Source organism: Sitodiplosis mosellana, unplaced genomic scaffold, assembly GCF_009176505.1.
Source record: "Sitodiplosis mosellana isolate CC-2019 unplaced genomic scaffold, AAFC_SMos_1.0 Smas_scaffold_30, whole genome shotgun sequence".
Lineage (NCBI taxonomy): Eukaryota > Metazoa > Arthropoda > Insecta > Diptera > Cecidomyiidae > Sitodiplosis > Sitodiplosis mosellana.
The window spans coordinates 1,975,987-1,998,143 of record NW_022595272.1 but is presented as its reverse complement, the minus strand read 5'-3'; the positions used below and the strand labels follow the sequence as shown (position 1 = coordinate 1,998,143).

Genomic DNA, 22,157 nt, shown 5'->3' with positions numbered 1-22,157 from the left:
GTGTTCAACTCGCTCATTGTCGTTATCGAATGAATTTCTCATGATTGTGAAACGGATTTTACAGCCAAAAAATGCGACATGTCGTGATGAAATTCAAAAGGGTATCACTGACGGAGTCGATTTGCCCGGTCTCGGTCACACAATTCTTTCGAAAGATTTGGTGGATGAAAGCATTATCTTGTCCGATATGTTCAATTTGAACGAATACAAAGCACTGGAACTGCTATGCACGGCACAGCAACAGATACCGCATCATCCAGGTTTGCCGCGTGGTCTGGTCGCAATTCTCCTGTACTACGACGGTCGAAAAACCCTCGTCACAACGCTTAAACAATTGTTCCAAGCGCGATATGGTATTTCTTGGTGCACGGAAGCATCACAAGATATAACCACATTCATTACTAGCTACACGGATTCATTGGTAGCCGATGGGCTTTTAAACAAAATCATAGACTTGCTAGAGCAACTAGATGTGACACAAGAGTTGGCATTGTTGAGCGAAAATCGTGCACTTGGCCCACCGAAGCATCATCGCCAAGTGTTGGACTGTTTCGAAGAGATTCGGCTCCAGTTGGCAACGACGCTGTACTGTTGGGCAGCTCAAAGTGGATTGCCGCGAAACACAACGCTCAAGTTGATTCAGTATCTGTCCAAATACAAATCAGATGATTCACGCGGAGGCATCGACGACGTGACATTGGCCCTGATCATGGCGCTGGTCTATGCGTTTGATTTAAGCGTTTTGAAGAGACGTGACGATGGCGAAGACATTGTCTTGCAGCTGCCAATCATAAGCGATCCGAATTACATCAAAGATGTGTATTCGGCGCTCACAACTGAATGGAAAACCAACGAGCTACGCTCGGTCGGATTGTTTTCTTTCGCTCTGACAATCGCCACACTGCGTCAAGCGCCACAAAATTTGCAACAAAATGCCAGCGATCTGATCGATCAGCACGAATTGCTTGCGGAAACAGCCATTCAAGAGAAGGTTTTCGACTACATTTATCACGTGCTGTTAGACAAAGACAGCATCTTCAAAACGGAATTCTATCTCCGTCGCATTCATTACTTGTTGACTGACTTCATTGAATTCATGCACTCGAAAGTGAACGAGTTACGTGCGCGTGCCGACGAAACTGCAAGAACGATTCAGATTCATCAGCAGCAAGGCTTGGATCCGCCACCGAATCTTGATCGTCATTTCGAAACGTTGCTTCTGACTGTCGGCAAATTGTATAGTAACGATCAAATGAATCTGAACTTGGATTTGGAATACTGGGGCCCGATGGAAGTGAGCGGCAACTATCAACAGCAACGCACATCAAACCGATCGGTGTCATTGTTCAAGTTCATTCGTTTGGCCGGCGAATTGCTGCCGCCAATTTTGTTGATTCCATACCTCAAGATGCTTGCCGGCCTCTCAAGCTGTCAACCGTCAGCACGGAATGCATTCAATCTGCTCAAACAGGGATCGAACATCTCAGGAAGTACAACATTATCGTGGGAACATTTCTTTGGATCGATATCGAGATACTACACGTAAGTCGCCTTTGGATTTGCATGTAAACTTGTTGCTTTTCTTTCGGTTCAAAATGAACGGTTAAATACAGTTTTAAAATGACATTTTCAGAACACTTCGTCAAGAACAACATCCAGCAACCGATACAGTCTATCGCAGCCGAGCACTGAACCGAAGTATCAGCCCACAAGAGTTGGCTGGTTTGCAAGCAGTCCTAGCCGTCATCAGAGCCGTGGCTACGCATGATGACGTTGCGCGAATTGCTTTGTGTGAACACCCAAGCTGGGCACCGCTGCACATACTATTGGGTTTGGTTAGTTGTTCGATCGACATTTCACTGAAGACAGATCTTTTGCTGACACTGGCCGCACTGGGCAAGTCAAAAGAGACAGCGCTACAGCTTTGGGTCAATTTGGAGGCGAGCCAGATAATCACAACCATTCAATCGACAAACGCTTTCAGCACCGTACCGCGTGGAATCGAATGTGAAATCGATAAAACTGAAAGTCGTAACGAAACATATCCATTGACCCAAGCGATTTTGGAGCTACTCTACACACTCTCAAGTACAATTATGCCACGGAATTTGGGAGCTGGTCCACGGAAACCGGGCATTATTCCGTATTTCAACTTTATTTTGGAGTCGATTTTCTTGAAGTTTTATAATCGGTAAGTGACTCGAAAGCCAATTGAACAAGTGTGCGGAGAAACTTAGCTCGTTTTGATCTGCATTGACAGAATTTACAAAGACGAATCGGAGAAGTGGACGGTCGCTGAGAAGTGTTTGAAAATCTTCGAATTCTTCGTCAAAACGTACGAGATAAATCCGGCCGATTTTCCAGTAATGGGACAAAACAAAGATGAATACGCGCCACCAGGTTTCTACATCATGCTTGAAATGAACACAAACGAAAAATCTGATTTATTGAAGTGAGTACTCGAAGTGTTTCTACTATTTGCCTATTTCAGTAGAATCATTGAATCATATATTCAAATTATTCAACCTGAAATCTAATGAAAAAAAAAACATATTTTCCAGACTTCTTCTGCACATAATCGACGAGGCATGCTCTGCTCTCGACACATTCACAAATTTCCCAGGCAAATCGAGGCTGGAAAATTGCGTATTGTATGCATTAAACATAATCGAGCGATCGCTTTCACGGCAAGATCGTTTCTTCGACGCACACTACGAGGCAAAGTGTTCAATCTTGCTTTCGGGCTTGAACAAATTGTTGCTTGGCATAAATTACCGCAGCGGAAAGCCTGATCATATGCTGAATGTCGTCAAATATGTAACGTACAACAGTTGGTTACCGAAACAGGCATTGCTCGCCGTTCGAATTCTTTCGCATGTTACACGTCAGCCAGGCGTTCACACACTGCTTCTGAGTGAATTCACGCGCTCAAACAAACTAGCAAACGAAATTCGTCATGGATTTGTCGAATGTTTGGAATCGGATTTGCCAGTTTTCCACGATGAAGACAGCTTCAATGGTGCCCTGGAAAATGGCGAAGAGATTGAGTTGACAATCAAAGAAGAAATCATCAAATTGTTGGAAGAGTGTTTGCCACACTCAGCACCGAACATTTCGCATTACTTGCTTGGATTCGATATCACAAAAGACATTCGTGCGACATTGCTTCAACAGCCGGGCGTTTTGGATTTCCCAAGCAATTGCACAAAGTCATTGATCACAATCTTGGATGAAGGCATTCAGCAGCTGAAAGTTGGCATTGAAATTCCATTCAATCAACAGCGTTTGCTGCAAAACGGATATCGACTGCTGTACACATTGTGCTCAAATCACAAGACTTCCGAAGTAATTTTGCGATTCCTTCGCGAATGCAAAGAATTCTTGTTGCGTCACATTTCTGTGCTGCCATTCCAACATCACGACAATCCATTCGTTCTCAACCAAATGACGGGGTTGCTGAAATGTGTGGCCATCGAATTGAAAATTACGGCCAATCACCAGCAAGTGAAACAGTTCAAAAATCTGTCCGATGTTCTGCTGGGCACGGTCAAAACAGAGACAAGCACCGATGGAACACACCAAGAAGCATTCGGCAATAACACGACCATATTTTCAACGGCCGATAATTCCATGTTTGGCCGAAGCATCGTCAGCGGATACCGAAAACCAAATGATAGTGATAACAGTACGGATCTGCTGATTTGCAAGCTACTGGAGTGTTTGGAATTTGATATCAAGCAATTGGAAAGACCAAAGTGGGAAGTTTTCGATAATTCTTTGATGGATCAACTGCTTCAGGTGAGTTTTTGACTGTGGCATTTAAATGGGCCAGTTGAAAAGGGGGGGAAAATTGATACAAAATTATTTCCTGGCAACATTCAACTTTCAAATAACTGCGTAAAAGTAAAACAAAGTCATACATTTCTCTCCACAGAGCTGCATCGTACCACCTGAGTCGAACGTAAATGGCGGCCCGAAGTTGATAAACATCAAGAAATTACACGATATTCTCAAGGATGAATTGAATATCGTCCAGAGCACAATTGCATCAGGTCAACGACAACACATTTTACACGAAATTGATACAGTTCTCAAGTACGCAGTCGAATTGAATTCTCAAAAGACTCGATGTGCATCAACCGTTCGCTTCATGGAAGCATGGAGTCAAGTGACGGAAATTCTCTTCGCAGTAGCACCTGTGTTTGCGCTCTGCTACGAAGATCGCGGCGGATTCATCATTGAAATCCTACAAGCGCTTTTGAATAAGGTAACATACTCTTAACAGAGACCAACCGATCTTGTTCAAAGTGCAATGGTTTTATCGAATGTAAAATAAATTTTTTTGAATATTTTTCACAGGTCGTTCAAGTCGACGTAATGCCAGAGCTGGGAAAGATCGCATCATCAACGCTGCTTCAAATGTTGGTGTGCTTACGCCATTGGTACAAGCACGCGAATGTTACATTCGATTCGAATGGTTTGGCATTGCCAAGCTCATTCAATCCAAATCAATCACTTGCTACCAATGGAGCTTCGTTCAATATGGGCTCGACCAGCTTGAGTCTAACACCCAAAACAAATAGCTTAAGCCTCAAATACATTTTAAAAAACATCGTTGATTGGATCATCATAAGTGGAGAGGCATCACAAAAGCTGAAAATCAACTTGTATGCATCGCTTCTGAACTTTATGCACATCGTCAAAGGCTTCAACGCAAAAGAGACGATTCTGGATGATCAAAAAACCGATAGGTAAGTTGAAAAGGGGAATAATCGCATCATGTTCAGACAGATTCCGAGCATATTCGTTCAACTGATTCTTCATTGAACATTTCTAGCTATGTTTCACGTTTGGATCGATCGATGGTTCGAGCAGTCAGCGATAGCAATAGTAAAACAAACCTGACACAACTCGCAGTGGAAGTGTTCAATTCCGTAGGTGATAAAATCGTTGATATCCTGTGTCACGATTGCACTGGAGGTCACGATGTGTGCAAAATGCTCGCACTCTCTTGCATCGACATGCTGCTAGACATCGATTCAATGGTCAGTTTCATACAGTTCATCTCGAGACGTGGATATTTGGCTCATTTGGTCGACAGTTTGCTGAAAACGGACGATCAGCTATGTCGAGTGCTAGAAAGTGTTCCAGAGAACATGAAAGCGTTGTATGTATACGAATCAAAGATGGCAATGTTGGGACGTGTCGCGAGCTCATACGTTGGCGCAGAGCTACTATTGGAGCATCGATCGTTAGGCATTTTGTCTGCCATGAAAGTGTACGACATGCATCCAGATTTCCAAGTCAATAACTACATGAGCCATCAGTATTCACAGTTTGTACCGCCCGTGGACATTCGATATCAACAAATTCTTTTTCCAGCGTTGAATTTTTGCGACATTATCCTGTCGACACTCGGGCCAGAGAATTATTCGGCGATAACACAAGTTGTACATTTCCTACTATCGCATGGAGACATGATCGAGATTGTACTACGAGCTGGAACACCATCCCTGAACATCGGATTGCTGCAGGAACTGTCAGCCATTACGGGATTAATCGCACGGTCGGCAAATCAGGACATTTCCAATTTGATTGAGCCAACGACAAATCAAGACTTGGGAGCACATCTGTATCGCTTGCAAAAGCTTATGTTAAACCTATTCCCACGGTTCATTGTCTCCGAATCAACGCTAAAGGAAATGGGCAAATCGAATCTAATCGCACACGAATCACAATTGAACATGTCACGATCGTTCTCGCTCAGCACCAATAAGTTCTCGACAGACAATCAACAGAAGGCGAAAACGCTCCAGATTAAGTATTTCTTGCAAATCGCATGCAATTTGGCTTTATACGCCCGAAACGCCATTGCCAATCACAGTGCCGATCATCGTGCCACAGGAATTTTGTTTTCGCCCACACTCAGCGAAGGATTGCAACGGTAAGACTTTGATTCAATTTCCGATCTTTTTCAACTGCTCGTATTTGAATTTCAATGGTTTTGATTTCAATAGAAACGAAATCCGATCTGGCACATTGGAAACATCGCCAAGTCTGGGCATTGTTGTGTCACAACTCAAAAATTGCGTCGAATACTATAATCGGGAGAAGGGAGCATACGATGGTCTTCTGCGACAACGCAAGGCATTGGAAGCCAGTTTGAACATAAATCAAAGAGGTAAAGTATCATAGAAATGCCACTTTCAATTGCTTGTTTCCTTAGATCAACAATTAATTAACAGTTCGTTGACAATTGATCCAAACTCATTATTTGAATTGATTTATCAAAATTTTTCTGCTTGAATAGATCAACAGCAGTACGAAACATTGTCTGAAAAATTGGTAAACAAACAGGATGAACTGAAATATTGCATCTTTTTGACGGAAAACTGTTTGTATTTGCTATGGGCACATTTGGATTTCTTCATGTTGCGAGCGATTTCCGTGAATCCACTGCAGTTTAACAAGTCCCTGAGCAGGAACTACGACTGTAAGTATTTTAAGCGTCTTTCTTTCAATTCAATTCTACTTCAATTCAATACACCCAATCTAATTCCGGTTTCAATTCGTTTTGCTCCATTTTCAGCGCCGATCACATCATCGATCGATGCCGGTTGGAAGGTGACATCCGAAGATGTGGGCGTATTGAAGAAGACATTGGTTCAGGTGTTCACAGAAACGTTTTGCAAACAGTTGATCGCAACCACACAAGATCAAGCGTCAACAGATAAGAGTTTCGTAGAAGCTTTACTCAGACGCATCAAACATCTCATCCAATTCGTGCCAGTAAAATGAATGAACGAGTCCAAAGATTCGAATATATGTTTAAATTCTTAGTTTTATTTCATTGAATAACAAAATCAAAGATAACACAAAATTGTTAATTGGGAAAGTCTTTATCAGGTTCTTGTCTCCGCCTTGATTGAGCTAAATAAATTTTTCATTTTGATAATAAAAATGTAAACGGATTTTTATGATTTTACGTGGCAACATTTTTAATATACGATTATCTTGAAAGGCTTCAGTATTTTTTTTTACAGCAAAAGTTAAATATTTCCTAAATCTAGTGGAACGATGTCTTTTTTTAAATAACGGAACTTTACGAAAATGTTTTATAAATTAAACAGTTGAAATTAATCTATTTCGATTGCAGTGCTATCGACGGTGTTTCCATTGCTTTTCACGGAATTGCCATTGACTTGTGTTGGTGTCGCTTTGTTCGATTTTAGCTCAAACGATGTCGATGTCTTCGATTGTTTGCTAGATCCTTTCGACGAAATGCCAGTGATCATGGTTGGTGGAAGTTTTGTTCGTTTGATGAAACCCACACACCAATCAAAGGAAGCTTGATGTGTCTCGTGCCAACCGTTGGGCATTTCAACTTGATTACAAACACCGTAGACAAATGCCAATATTCGTACTTCCTTCGATGATAGACCTGAGTAGTAATGTGATGTTTCTCGCACATAGTCAGCCAATTGGTTTTCTTGTTCCATGGAAAATACTTGACGTGGTCGACGAAAACCACCAGCATTTGATATTTTCGTGGTGATTGTGTTCGAACTGACATTTCCATTGGAAATCGAACTCGTGTTGATGAATGCATTTTCGTTCATATTTGTATTTACCACCGGACTCGGTACTACTCGTGTACCATTTGTTGTTGGTGGACTTGTTGTAGAAGAGACAAGTTGCACAGAGCTGTTCGGTGATCCATCGGAAGAATCGGATATATTGAAAACTATTGAGTTGTTCAGAGAATGAACGCCATTTTGACTGGCCATCGATAGGTTGATTGGTTCAGAAAATGACTGATTTTGCACGGGTTTTGGCTTTGATGAATAAACTGGAGTTATGGTCAAGTTGTTTTGATACAATAGTGCTGCCGCTGCATCAATCAACGCGTTCTGCGGGAAGATAGAGAGAGAGAGAGAGTGAAATGACAATTCATGGTGGTTTTATTAATTCGTTAAACCAAAATTCATGATTATTTTCTCATGATAGTCATAATACAAAAAATCACGAATTTCAACCCTTTGGAACCGGTTCGTAACTCAACTTAAATGCTTACATTGAACAGTTTTTCGTCCATGGGTAAACCGTTGATGTGCAAACCATTGGTTGATAGTGGTTGAACTGGTGGCGGTTTGCTTGTGAGATACAGTGAGGGAATTGCATACTGATGGAGTCGATTTTGACTTTGGTTTAAAAACATTAACGGTTCAAAATGTTGCTGGCAAATTCGTTCATCGTGTACATTGGTCTTATCCAGTAAATCAAACCGTTTGGTTTTCTCAATCCATGTTTGGCATCTATTTGTTTGAAAAAGAGAATAAAAAACCGGTTTAGTATGCAGTCTATCGAAATGAATTCGTATTTTTTTGGGGTAAAATAAACGTAATTGCAATTTTTGAATGTCACCAATGGACACTGCAGAGAAACACTGTTGGATTAAGGTGATAAAAAAGCGAAACGAGGCAATAATAACTGTATTTATCATTTTCACTTGCAATCATGAATATTAATTGGGCACGAGTTGGAGATCGTAATGCGATTCCAGCTCTAGAATGCACACGTATACACATATACACATCGTTCGCAAAATAAGAGACTGAAGAAGTGACCGAAAAACTATGGAAATTTTTCGTGGTAACGCATTGAATGCGGTACTCGCTATACGGTGTACAAATGTATATATATGTGCACTGCGACCGAAAAACATGCGGGGTTTCAAGCGATTGGTGAAGAGCAATGGCGCACTGTGCTACCACATACACAACGAAGGGAACAACAAGAAACGGAGAATGAATGAAGAACAATATGAGCAGATGTAACTTGATTGCGCATGATGAAATTTTGGATCTAGACATCGACATGCTCGCAGTGACGTCACAAAATGTGAATCATTTTGATTTTTCCATCAAACCAAACATATTTGCATAATGTAATGTGATGTAATTGGAAGCTATCAATTGAATATGATGTGACAAAAAAAAAACTTGCTTACCTTTCTACATCTTTTGGAAATCGAAAGAAACTCAAATGTTTGTGCGTGTGTTGAAAGTTGTCGCACGTCTTTATTGAACATTTTCGTCCTCGTTTGCTCGACATTCCGATTCTAACACCTTCAATTCAACACCGAATCCAATGTGTTGTGATGTTCTGTTGAGAATCGTGTCAGCTATCGAAATTCTAATGGACAGCACACACGCAGTCGCTACAATCTAATAGCCACACAAAAACCGTTGGTTTTTTTCAACTATCTCACATTTCTTTGTTGATGTTAAGTGTTTTATTCCACCAACTCTACTGCTGCTGCTTCTATTGCTACTGTTGTTCATCAACATTCGACAGTCAAATATTTAGTTTGCGAATGTCACACGTATGCATAGGCAGCACGGAAGATAAAACTACCATTTACTTTCGATGAGAATGGTCTATTTGCTCAAGTAAAAAAGTTCTACAATAAAAATAGACTTGAATGAAACAATTGTCTCTCTTTTTTTTTTAAACTCAAATACTTTTTATTTGCAAGCCGAATGGAAGAAAACAATCGCAACGGAAAATAATTCTGAAGAAAAGTGATTTTTTTGCTGGGTTTGACTTTGAATGTACGCAGTCAAAATCACAGAGATTTAAGCAATCGCGTCAGATGGCCGACTCACAACTAAATGATCCGTACTAACAACAGCAACATAAACGTGTAAGAACGAATGAAAGGAAAACAAATAACAGAGAAAATACACCGTAAATGTACTAAGCGTGAAGAGTGTATGCGGCCCGTATGCTATTCTCGCTACGTTGTTTCAATGTTTTTTTTCCTCTTTTTTCTGGGCTGGAGATCGTCGTACTGTTTGCACGTTGGTTTTCCTCTCTCTCTCTCTCTCTCTCTCTCTCTCTCTATTCATTCCACTCGGTCGTATTACATTCGCATAGTTGCGGCTGCATTCGTCATTTTTTGTTTCAGCGGTAAATGCTTCAGATGACTACACTTTTATCCACAATAACAAAACACACGCACACACGTACGCAACGCATACACACAATTTTGTCTGATCATATGTGAAACGTACGACACACATATGCGGTGAACGCGTGTGTGAATCTTGATGAAAACCTTTTTTTTTGTCTCTATATCGTCGATGAGGAAAATAAAATAGATAGGTTCCGTTGAATCGTTGCATTGTGTACACGGTACGATTTATGTGAGCGATTTTTTGACGTAGTAGACAACATGAGTGTTGTCAGTCATGATGAATTGGATGTAATTGAATGAGCACTGTCTGGAAACTGGAATTGATCAAGTAAATTCGAAATTTCAACGTGATTATGGCAACACTGTTCGTTCAAGTCATTTTCAAGTTTGATGATTGTTCTCTCGCGCAGATGACAACCGATATCGAATAGGCATACACTTAACGCGTATACAATACAACGACATGTGCCTGAATACACTCAACAACACATTAGTGTCGACCGATTAAATGTCAATCAGTAGCTCTTGCCAAGTTGAAGAGACCGCACTTATTTTCGTTGGTTTAATATTTTTGTTATCAAAATCGTCGTGAAAGTTTCGGATAATTTTGTTTCATTTTTTTTTTCCAAATCATTTCCGTGTAAATTTATTCTGATAAAGCAACAATCATGGTTTCGGCTCGTGCTTTGCACTTTGTTTTGAAAATCGGTGATCGTGGAGCCAACATCAACTTCTTCCGTAACATTCTCGGAATGAAGGTAATTATTAAAAATGGGAGTAATTGATAGGTGTTGATTAGTGTCGGGAAATGAAAGCGAATACCACGTGATAAATCTGCAATTGCAACTCGAGCTTGTATTTTATTACACTTTGATATCGTTGAATCGACACTAGATGAACAATTTGATTCGTACTGTCGGTTGAGTGTTGGTTTTTCCTACCAAACGAAAGACAATAAATCGTGTGCTATTATTAGCAGTATATGAAAAGTGATTCATAGTCTAGACAAAGTTGATATCAGTACTTTGTTTGTTTGTTTATGTACATAAGAGAGTGACATTTTATTAACAGAGTGTTTTTAGTGGAAACGTCAACACCTGTTGCATTGTTCACACTCCAGATGACATATTTTCTTCGTTTAAATTTGTATTGATTTTTCGATATTTCGACAGGTTTTGCGTCATGAGGAGTTCACCGAAGGATGTGCTGCTAGTTGTAATGGGTATGACATGTCGATTTTTCTTTCAATCTTTGTATAGTTTTGACAAGTAACAATTGTGTTCTTAGGCCATATGACAACCGTTGGAGCAAAACGATGATTGGCTACGGTCCCGAATCAAATCATTTCGTCGTTGAACTCACATACAATTATGGAGTCACCAACTATGATTTGGGTGAGATATTTTTGAATATGGTTTTATTTTTAGGCGACAAGTCTATTTCTTTCTGTATATAAATTATTGAATAAACGTTATTCATTCCATAGGAAATGACTTCAACGGAATCAGTATTAAGGCAAATGGTATCATTGACCGTGTCAAGGAACAAAACTATCCATTCACAACTGAAAATGATGTGTACGTTTTGAAATCACCGGATGGATATACATTTTACGTGACTGATGAACAGAGCAGCGGTGATCCAGTCAAAAATGTTGTCATCAATTCGAATGACTTGCAAAAGACACAATCATATTGGACGGATTTATTGGGCATGCAATTGGTAAAGCAGACTGATAACGAGCTCACGTTAACGTACAGCGGAGAACAAGCAAATTTGGTCTTCAAAAAATATGGTGAGAAACATTATGTTCTGGAAAAGGTTTTTGAGTATATTTTTAAACTCGTTTGCTTTGCTAAATTAGATGGTCCAATCGATCGTAAGACAGCCTTTGGTCGCATCGCCTTTGCCATTGCATTCGATGACCAAACCAAATTGAGCGATGAAGTTAACAAACGCAATGCAAAAGTGATTCATCCCTTGACGTCGCTTGATACACCCGGAAAAGCTACCGTTCGTGTCATCATTCTGTCCGATCCGAATGAGTTGGAAATTTGTTTCGTTGACGATGAAGGATTCTCTCAGCTGTCACAATTTGATCCAGCTTCTGATGCTGACCTTAACAAGAACATTGCACGTGACCCATTCCAGAAGAAGTGAATTGATTTCAATGATATTAAGCCTACAGTTGTTTTTTTTTTATTGAGAAACAATTAATTTTAAACTTTTATTTTTAATTTTGGGATTGGGCCATTTTAAATTGTTACTGTAAAAAGCAAAGCAAAGCAATAAATTTAGTCGTATGAAATAACACATTGCAAATAAATAAAATGAAGAAGACTGGCATTTGTTTCTTTCTTACTTCAATTGCAATGTATTCGATTAACTGAAACTTGGATAACATAACACATTTTCCCCGTGAGTCAAACATTTGCCTACGTCACATGTGTACGCATGTCTGTGTGGTGTCAAGAGGCGCAAGTCATACTTCCCCTAGCAAATAAAAATCCATCGATTGACTAATCAATAAGTTCAAAGGTAAATAACTTGTTTAACCAATAGATTTCAAACTATGGTATCAACAAAAGCATTTCAAACGAAAATCATTAGTCGTAATTATCGTCTGTAAATCGATTTGCCGATGAAATTAAATTAAAATTTAATCTTATCGCTGAGAAAACGGAGTTGTGTTCCATGGCAATGCGATGTAATATAATGGATTGTTCACCATTGCTTGCATGTGCGCAGTCTCACCAAATCGTCAACCCTTGCGATGTGTTTTCGTTTCACTCTGATCAATTGGAACCCATTTGGTGGTTCTATCCATCTGAACCACTCTGTCACTACACACACACACACACACACAGTCAGTGTTGTCTCTCGAGACGATCAGCGATGGCAAAAAGTATCGATGGATTTGTGATTTTTCATCAGCACAACCAACAGTCACAGTGAAAATTTAATTTTCCTTCATTTCCAAAAGAATATTTTGTGGACATTTTCTTTCGTTGCTTTTGCGTTAGTTGATTGTTAATTCATTTAAAATTGGTTAAATTCAACAAATTAGATATAAAAAAAAACGTGTGTTTGAGTGAAGAGACGTAAGTTTCGTATTCTTTAGTTGAAAATAAAAATGTTTCTCGATTCGTTACCATTTTTCTTCAATGTCCAAGCATTTTCACTCATTTTAATGTATGTGTGTTGAATACTAGAGTCGCTGGAAATTATTTTAAGAAAACCGATTTTCGCAAAAGGAAACAACACAATTTATCGATTGCTGAAAATGTATTTTTTTTTCTCGATGTTTTTTATGTGGAATTTTATAAAAAAATCTTTTATTTTGTGCTTAGAAATTGGGAACCAAGTGAATGTTCCAATGAAGCGGATGATTTGATGTGTCATTTTAACTGGCTGCATTAAATCTATACTCAAATGAACAGAAGCAAATAAATCGATATAGACGAATTTCGTAAATCATAAAGTGTTCCAAATATCGTGAATAAATCGATTGAAATGTGCGCTTTTGGTAAGAGCCATTTTGTTTAACAAAAAAAAAATTTCAATCTGCAGAAATAAACAAAAATTGTTCCCAAGAAATAAAAATAAATTCGATAATACATATATTCACGTTTTCGTTATTGTGAGAAAGACAAAGACATATCATACATATATAAATAGCGAGAACATAGCGGAAATCTCACCTATTTTATATTCGCCATTGACACCTTCCATTGCTTTTAACGATACGATTCCATGTGTTATATCCTGAGATTTTATGCCCCCGCTCACGATGGATGCGCTTGGGTGTTGTGTGTGCGTGTCTAATGAAATATAATCGGATATACTGAATGCGAGTGCAAATTATATGTTTTATAGTTCGTGTATTTTATTATTGTTTTTAGTTGAATGGGATAGTTAAGTCTGCAGAAAGGTCATTTATTAAATTTGTTCACTAAAAATAGCATTTTCCCGAATTTATTGCATAACATCTAGTTTTCTTCCACGTAGTAAATACATTTTACTCGTAGAAATTTCAAGGTTTTTTTTATTCAATTCTGATGATATGTTTGTGGTTTAAATTTTTTTTATGTGTAATTGAACATTCTCTCACCATAAACTCTTGACCCGTTCAATAGTCTCATTTGCTCGACGTGATTTGAAAATTTAAAAAAAACGGTTTGACTTACTTTTTGTGTTGTGCAATGCAATGTAATTTATTTGAGTGTGTGTGTGTGTGAAGTGGCTTTCGTTTAGAGAGAAGCAGAGTCCTATTTTAATAATTGATATGCGCTCTAAACTAATTTCTTTAGCTGCGGATGGGCAAAAAGCTTTGTCACTCTGCATAAAAGAATGGCAATATCACTCGAATCAACAATCAATTGTGAATGCACTTTTCTTATTCGAATTTTCAATAGTTTTGATCTTTATGTGACGTAATCTAACCAGTGTGGTTTTTCTAAATACATGCTTACCCAATTTTTTTTTCACTAGCACTTTTGTCGTAATAAAAGTATTTCGCTTGCAATTTTTCTGATTGAAAATTATGCTAACCATTTTTAAATTTATTGACATTTCAAATAGATGGTTCAATGTCTCGGCTAAACTAGATAATGCTTAAATTACCAAAGGGATTAAAAAAGAAGAAAAACAAAAAGTCAAAAAAGAATCAAGAACTTTTCACCGAAGAAGAACTTGAGCAGTTTAAGCGTGAGCAGAAAGCCAAACAGCTTGCCGAACAAGAAGAAGCTGAAAAACAGGAGGTACAACGACAACAATCAGTAGCAGCCGCAGAAGCAGCAACAGCATCAACATCAACATCCAAGCCAAAAACCGATGACGACGAATGGTCGAAATTCACTCAACTAACGAGTGGCATCGATTCAATTCTAAAGAAGACACAAGGTGATTTAAATCGCATCAAAGAGAAATCTTTCTTCCAGAAAGTTGTACCGCCAAAGCCAAAGCCAGAGGTAAAATTACCGGAAAAAGTCGAAGAAGAAAAACCCATTCTTACCGAAGAGGAATTAGAAGAGCAACGTAAATTAGCGGCACTCAGAGAGGCCGTTGTTGAACTTTCCGATTCGGAAGGTGAATCGGAGGAGGACGAGGATATCTTTGATACCAATTACATCGATGAATTAGCCAGTGGAAATTTACCGCTCGCATACGTTCCAGAATCACCCGAAGAATCAGATTTAGGACCCGATCCGTTCGATACTAATTTTGCCGAGAAAGTTATCAAAGGGCCCGAAGTATCGAAGCGTGGCAAGAAAATCGTTAATATCGGCTCAGCGGTTGAAGTTTTAACCGGACGCGTTGAAAATGTTGCATTAAATAAGGAAGCATTGAAACGACCACGACGTGGACCACAAAATTTACTGCTTTCCAGTTTTGATCAAGATAAGGAGCCAGCCGAAGAGGAAACAGTTGTTGAAGAGATCAAAGCAAAAGTTGTCGAAGAGAAACCAGTGCTTTCATTACTAGACGATTCGAGTGACGTTATAGCTGATGCTCCGATTGATATAGGTCACGTGGACACACGTTATTTGGAATTTTTGAAACAGAAACAAGAAGAAGAAAAAGAAGCGGAAAGACTGCGCAAAGAGGCCGAACGTGACGAGTTTGATGATTTGGCCGAAGAGTCACTGACCAAACCAAAAACAGATGTTATTGTAGTTGATCCAAGCACTCTCATTATCGAACCAATTCCAGTTGAGCCCGGCAATTGGAAATCGGAATTCGAGGAACAAGCCGAATTGGGCATTGTTGATGTGTACGACGACGATATCGCCGAAGAAGACGTAGATCCATTTGATACTGAATTTGTTGCAACGGTTGTACGTGAAAAGAGTATTGACGACGACGATTTTGATCCACGTGCCGGTGAAGAGCCAGTTGAACCGGAGTCTATCAAAAAAATCGAACCAATTTACCAAACAAATTTAGCGGTTAAGCAAAAGGATTTATTGAGCGGCAGCACAAGTGATTTGACCGATTTATCACACATCCCAGTAATCGCTGCCAGCGAATCGATCGAAAAGGAAATCGATCCATTCGATACATCGGCCATAAGTGAGTTGGTGCAACCGAAAGAAACGGAAATCAAATATTTGGAAAAAGAATTGTTAAGTGACGGCGGTTTAAAACATTCGTTGAGTGACCCGGACTTTGATCCAAGAAGTGACGAAAAAGTTATCGAAAAACCACAAGCACAAATAACTACAGCCGAACGCAAATCATCGCTTTGCTTGAATATTGGCCAACATCCAGCGAAGACTGTTGTGTTTGATGTGAGTGGCACCTTGAACCCAAACAGCGACGGAAGAAAGAAACCAGTGACGCCATACTATTCCGACAAATCGATTGAAGACGTTAACGAGGCAGCTGACATAAGCGATTCAGATTTTGATCCACGTGCCGTTACACCGAACCAAAACCAAGCCCAAAAAACAGACTTGTTGAGCGCGAGCGGAGATAATATTGATATCAAAGTACTTACGCCAGCCACATCAACAAACAATCAAGAGGAAGAATTCGCTGTCGAAGATCCATTCGACACAAGTAACGCATCTGCACTTCTATTGCCCGGCAAAGCCGAACTCAAATTGATTGAAAACGAATTGATTGAAACCATTCAAAGCACTGAAAAGACCAACGTTTTGGACATCAACTCCGATCAGCAGGAACTCGGTTTAGGTGGAAAAGTTCTAACGCCCCAAATCACCTTACCCGTTGAGGATTCATTTGACGATATCGATCCGTTCGATACATCGTTCGCAAGCAATATCGGACCTGGCCAAGCCGAAATCAAGGTGCTTGAGTCTGAATTGATTCACAAGTAGATATTTATTAACACAAGTAGACGCAAACGAAAACGCAAACGTAAAACCAAATCAAAATGTCCAATCCATTCCTGTTTGACGATGAAGTCGATCCTTCGGCTGAATCAGCGCCAAATCCATTCTTACTGAGCAACGAACCAGAAGCAGCAGCACCCGAAGAAGAATCCGACAATCCATTCTTGTCTGAAGCTGTCAACCCATTTGCCTTCGATGGAGACGAAGAGACTAGTCAACCAGTCACTGCTGAGCAACCAACTAAAGCTGAAATACGATCCGTCGATAAAGCGATGAGCTTTTTCGGAACTACCATAACCGAAGACGATGAACATGAACCTGTTGTGCCCGTACAAGCTACATTTGCCGTTGAAGAAAGTGTGAAAAAAGGTCCACCACCACGGCCAACACCACCAAATCCAACGACTCAAGATTTAATCTCATCGGTGGCCGATCAACTCGATCAAACTAGCACGCATCTGCTCGATCGACTTCCAAAAACGAGAACTCCATCTCCGGTTTCAATGCGTGATTTGCACACGCCAAGTCCAACGCCCGAGATGGCGAATCTGCTAATGAGCGATGTTTTTGAAGCAGATCCAACAAGAAATGGGCTGCGAACTGACAATCCATTCGCTGATGTTGAAGATGAGCTCGTGTATCAACCGCCAGCTGTTGAGCAAAAAATTCCACCAAGACCAGCACCGCCACGATCATCTCCACCCGAGGAAGTGCCACATCAACCAGACGCTGAGGCCGATTTATTTGATTTTGGAACGAATACTGCGCCAAAACCACAAGTACCAAAATCAAATCAGGATATTCTAAGTTTATTCGCAGCACCAAAAGTAGAACCAAAAAAACAAGACCTTCTCACGGACATTTTTCTGATGGACAATATCGCACCAATCCAGTCGAATTTACCAACGCAACAAGCAATACCGAATGTGGCACCGTCTCCGGTGCCTGCGCCTATTCCTGCATCGGTAGTGAGTGCACCTCCGGTAGTTAACCCGGCTCCATCAGCAGTGCCACCTGCTCGACCAGCACCACCGCAAAGACCAGCCGCTCCACCACAACGACCTGCACCACCGGTTGTACCCAAACCTCCTGTCATCGAGCCAGTTGCGCCTGTAGTTCATGAGCAGCCGGCAGTAGTAACCAAAACGATACCAAGTGTACCTTCGGTCGAGGACATTCCACAAGTTGAGAGCGAACACAAAAAACACGTTGAACAGCCCACGGAAAGTGTACCAGTTTCATCGATCAAAATCAATGATGAACCGTTTAATGGATTGCATGACACTGATAAATCAGATACAATATCCGACAATAGCAGTGCTGTAGACTCATCGATTCGAACACCGGGAATCGCAACGCCTTTCTATTCACCTGGTCCGGATGCGCAATATTTGGACAGAGGTCAAACGCCAGTCGATCACCAATTGAACAACGCAAAACAAGACATGATCAACACGTACATAAACGAAGCATCTGCGTACGATGCATCGGCTGAATTGAACCCATTCGGTTCGCCTGAGAGTGCAGTCACGCCTCAGCAACCAGCTAAAACATTCCAACGGAACGATACATTCGATGCATTTGCAGCCAAATTTGATTCAGTCAAAAAAGACGACGGATTGCTCGATAGCTTTGGAGGAGGCTCTAGTGGATACAAATCACCAGCTCCAAGCGATGGTGAGCATATAAACATTGAGAAGAAAAGAAAAACGTAGCTATAGGTTTCTTTGGTCTAAAACATTTGTAATTTTATTTAGCTTGGGGCGATAACGATTTCGTAACACCCGGTGAGTCAAGTGGTTTTGATGCTGATGAAGGTTTCGACTCATTTTTGGCGATGCAAGCACCGCCTGAAGTAAGTGGAATTACGGTCTTTATCTATATAAGCTTATATTCTAATGTATTCCAATTTCATTTGCAGGATGAAACAACGAAAGCCGGATTGGCACCACCACCATCGCGTGGATCACAAGGCAGCTCAATTTATGCTGAAGGTATATTAAAAATGAACATTTTTTGCTATTTTTCATTGAATTAAAATTAATCACCCATTTAAATCTCGTTGATTCAGATCGCAGTGATGAGCGCAGTTTGCCATTGTCAGACGAAAATAAAATGAATCGAACTGGATCGCAGGAATCGCCATCGACACCACTCTTTGACGACGATGTATCGCAGCCACTCGAAGATTTCCCACGCATCACGTACACCGGCAGCGGTTGGGATATGTATTTGCGTCAACCGAACAAGAAGAAATTCACAGCTCAACGCTTTTGGAAGAAAGTGTTTGTGCGTATAACCTTCCAGAACGATACGCCTGTCATTCAAATGTTCAACACCGCCAAAGACAAAGAACCATTTCAAGAGCTTCCACTGCAAGGATGCTATTCCGTATCCGAAATCAGTGCACAACCGTTCGATCAATTTGGTAAAATATTCACGATAAAATTGCAATACATTTTGTACAAAGAACGGCCTGGCGTACGACCGGGCCAAGTGACCAAAGCCGAGCGCATAACAAACAAATTGAGCAAGTTTGCTGCATACGCCATTCAAGGCGATTATCAAGGAGTTAAAGAATTCGGAAGCGATTTGAAGAAATTAGGTTTGCCCGTTGAACATCATCCCCATGTTTCTGAACTGTTCAAAATTGGCGGGAACAGCTATGAAGACGTTAAGCACTTTTCGGTATTGATTGAAGAGCAATTTTTCAAATTCAATGTTCACCGTGATCGAGCACTTACCTACAAATTCGAAGAAGTTCAGGTGACGGCAGTCGATGAATTCTTTGCCGAACAAACGTACGATGGTTTGATAACACGTCAAATAGCTCGGGTACGTTTGTTTTTCTTGGCATTTTTAAATGGAATGCCAACCATTGAATTGGGCGTGAACGATATGTGGCGTCAAGGAAAAGAAGTGGTTGGACGACACGACATTATTCCGGTTGCCACTGAGGAATGGATTCGTTTGGAAGGTGTTGAATTCCATGCATGCGTTCAGCAGAATGAATATGAACGAAGTCGACTGATTCGATTCCAACCACCTGACGCTTGTTACATCGAATTAATGCGATTCCGTGTACGACCACCAAGAAATCGAGAGTTGCCATTGCAAGTGAAAGCTGTGTGGTGTGTCACTGGCAAACGGGTATGATTTTTCTTTAAGAAAAGAGTTGTAATGGCAAATTCTCAATCAATTCTAATATACTTTCCAGGTTGAGCTGCGTGCTGATGTTCTTGTTCCTGGTGTTACGTCCAGAAAACTTGGCCAAATCCCATGCGAAGATGTTTCGATTCGATTCCCCATTCCAGAATGTTGGATTTATTTGTTCCGTGTAGAAAAACACTTTAGGTAATGATTGACGTATTTTTTTTTTCTCGTTTCAAAGAATGAAATTGCTCAGTTTGCATTTGAATTTATTTGCAAAATACAGATATGGTTCAGTAAAATCGGCTCATCGTCGAACCGGTAAAATCAAGGGTATTGAACGTATTTTGGGAACCGTAGATCAATTACAGGAGTCGCTAATCGAAGTAACATCGGGACAGGCGAAATATGAGCATCACCATCGTGCTATTGTGTGGAGATGTTCACGATTGCCAAAAGATGGCCAAGGTATATTGCAAATTAAATCTTAACAGCAAAGCAATGAATAAAACTAATGATTATTTGAATGGATGTTTGTAGGTGCATATACCACACATCAAATGGTTGTTCGCATGGCGCTGACAAGCTATGATCAAATACCAGATAAATTGGCTGAACATTGTTTCGTCGAATATACAATGCCGCAAACCGTTGTGTCACACGCCACAATTCGTTCGGTTAGCGTTCAAGATTCGGACAGTGATGATCCGCCAGAAAAATACGTGCGATATTTATCTCGATATGAATACCTGTAAGTTTTGTGACAGAGCATTGGGTGTTTTATTTCATTTTTTCTTCGTTTGTTCCTTATAAACTGATTGATTTCTCACGCTTGCTTTTCACGTACACAGAGTTGGCATCGAGTATACTCAAGGACAAGAGCAGAATGCATATCTAGCGGCAACTTATGTGAAAAAAGAAGAGCCAAAAGAGGAAAAGAAATTACCGGCCCCGGTACCTGAAGTCAGTGATTCTGATTCAGACTCAAACTAAATGAATCCATTGATAAAACTATGGCATTCACAATAAATAATATTGAATATGAATTCTCTACCAATCATAATAGTTTAAAAAAAAAAAAGCAAAACAAAAAACTCAACATGAAAATGGCTATTTAATAATACCAATTTTAAGGACATCACAACAACGTTCATATCACGAATAGAAGAAAAGACAATGGGAAATAGAATCGAATTGCGAACCAAAGATAGACATGTATGCGAATCAAGCGAATCATTTGTTAAAATAGAAATGAAAATAATCAGGAAAATTTCAAGTTAGACATAGAATGAATGCACACCACTGCAAAATAAATACACGAACATAGATGACGTAGGGAATTCAAAAATAAAAGAAAATACAAAATACACACACACACATGACACCATAAAGACGCTCCTTATCATGTTGCAAATATTGAATAATCAAGTAAATATATATATATGAAACAAATACAGAACTTAGGGCTAAGCTTCTGTAAATTTTCTCGTGATAGTAGGCTATATCATAATTATAGCACAATGCATCCTTTGTTAATAAATGACGTTGTCGATTTTGGAGAACAAAAATCCACCACTACCACCACCCTTGAAAATGGAATACGGACAACAACTAGAAGAAAAATAATTGCAATATATGTCACAATACTAATTATATCCATTATAAATAGTTGTTCATTATTTAAGCGATTACGAATGGATTGGAATCCGATATCATGGTTAAGAAACTGTGGAACACAAAGTTGAGGCGGGGCAAAGAAGTTAGATGGATGACAAAATCTGTTTTTTAATTTAAATGAAACAAATGATTTTTATTAAATGAGCAAAGAGCTGATTGGAATCGGTGCTGTTTAGATAAAGATGCTGAATAACACCAAAACAAAAGATGAAACAAGAAAAATGAATAACTCACTATCAACACACATTTCGTTTGCTCATCGTCGTGAGGAGAACACAATATTATCTTACAACTGCTAACAGTCCAATTTGATTTAGAGTTGTAATTTATAACGAATGTGAATTTATTTAAATCGAGTAAAAATTCGACAAAGAAACGCATTCGTTTTCTATTCAAAGGAAATGAACAAAAAAAACGCAATAATGCAATACATATTCATTGATTTCGAAATATTATATGTTATTTTAGCACAATAAGTTTAAAGAAAAAAAAAA

General features: G+C 39.7%; 5 protein-coding genes across 6 annotated transcripts; 4 read left to right on the top strand and 1 right to left on the bottom strand.

Moving 5' to 3' along the window:
• Positions 1-64: 64 nt before the first annotated feature.
• LOC129569049 (nuclear pore complex protein Nup205) lies at positions 65-6,961 on the top strand (the record flags this gene model as incomplete). Its single annotated transcript, XM_055447446.1, is given in 10 exon segments — positions 65-1,542; positions 1,634-2,191; positions 2,261-2,452; positions 2,562-3,798; positions 3,935-4,267; positions 4,360-4,751; positions 4,838-5,944; positions 6,018-6,181; positions 6,311-6,493; positions 6,590-6,961. Coding segments are annotated over 10 exon segments (5,853 nt in total), but the record flags the coding sequence as incomplete, so codon positions are not given.
• LOC129569050 (uncharacterized) lies at positions 6,824-10,360 on the bottom strand. Its single transcript, XM_055447447.1, has 3 exons — positions 9,011-10,360; positions 8,075-8,315; positions 6,824-7,910 (listed from the first exon to the last, which is right to left on the bottom strand). Exons 1-3 carry the CDS (start codon positions 9,112-9,114, stop codon positions 7,137-7,139), a joined length of 1,119 nt encoding a protein of 372 aa, XP_055303422.1. The 5' UTR covers positions 9,115-10,360; the 3' UTR covers positions 6,824-7,136.
• A 237-nt stretch (positions 10,361-10,597) lies between these two features.
• Positions 10,598-12,320, top strand: LOC129569051 (glyoxalase domain-containing protein 4). The gene is made up of 5 exons (XM_055447448.1): positions 10,598-10,737; positions 11,152-11,201; positions 11,267-11,373; positions 11,466-11,774; positions 11,844-12,320. The coding sequence occupies exons 1-5, from the start codon at positions 10,648-10,650 to the stop codon at positions 12,137-12,139; spliced, it is 852 nt and encodes a 283-aa protein (XP_055303423.1). The 5' UTR covers positions 10,598-10,647; the 3' UTR covers positions 12,140-12,320.
• Positions 12,321-12,866: 546 nt separating this feature from the next.
• LOC129569048 (protein stoned-B) lies at positions 12,867-21,158 on the top strand. 2 transcript variants are annotated; one of them, XM_055447445.1, is made up of 10 exons: positions 12,891-13,080; positions 13,330-13,505; positions 14,561-18,513; positions 18,594-18,691; positions 18,758-18,830; positions 18,908-19,986; positions 20,054-20,190; positions 20,273-20,454; positions 20,527-20,737; positions 20,838-21,158. In XM_055447445.1, the coding sequence occupies exons 3-10, from the start codon at positions 16,878-16,880 to the stop codon at positions 20,977-20,979; spliced, it is 3,558 nt and encodes a 1,185-aa protein (XP_055303420.1). In that variant the 5' UTR covers positions 12,891-13,080; positions 13,330-13,505; positions 14,561-16,877; the 3' UTR covers positions 20,980-21,158. The 2 variants fall into 2 exon arrangements, with proteins under 2 accessions (XP_055303419.1, XP_055303420.1); XM_055447444.1 differs by lacking the exon at positions 13,330-13,505 and having other exon boundaries at positions 12,867-13,080.
• LOC129569300 (protein stoned-A) lies at positions 14,590-16,821 on the top strand. The gene has a single exon (XM_055448032.1). It carries the CDS (start codon positions 14,590-14,592, stop codon positions 16,819-16,821), a length of 2,232 nt encoding a protein of 743 aa, XP_055304007.1.
• Positions 21,159-22,157: the final 999 nt, after the last annotated feature.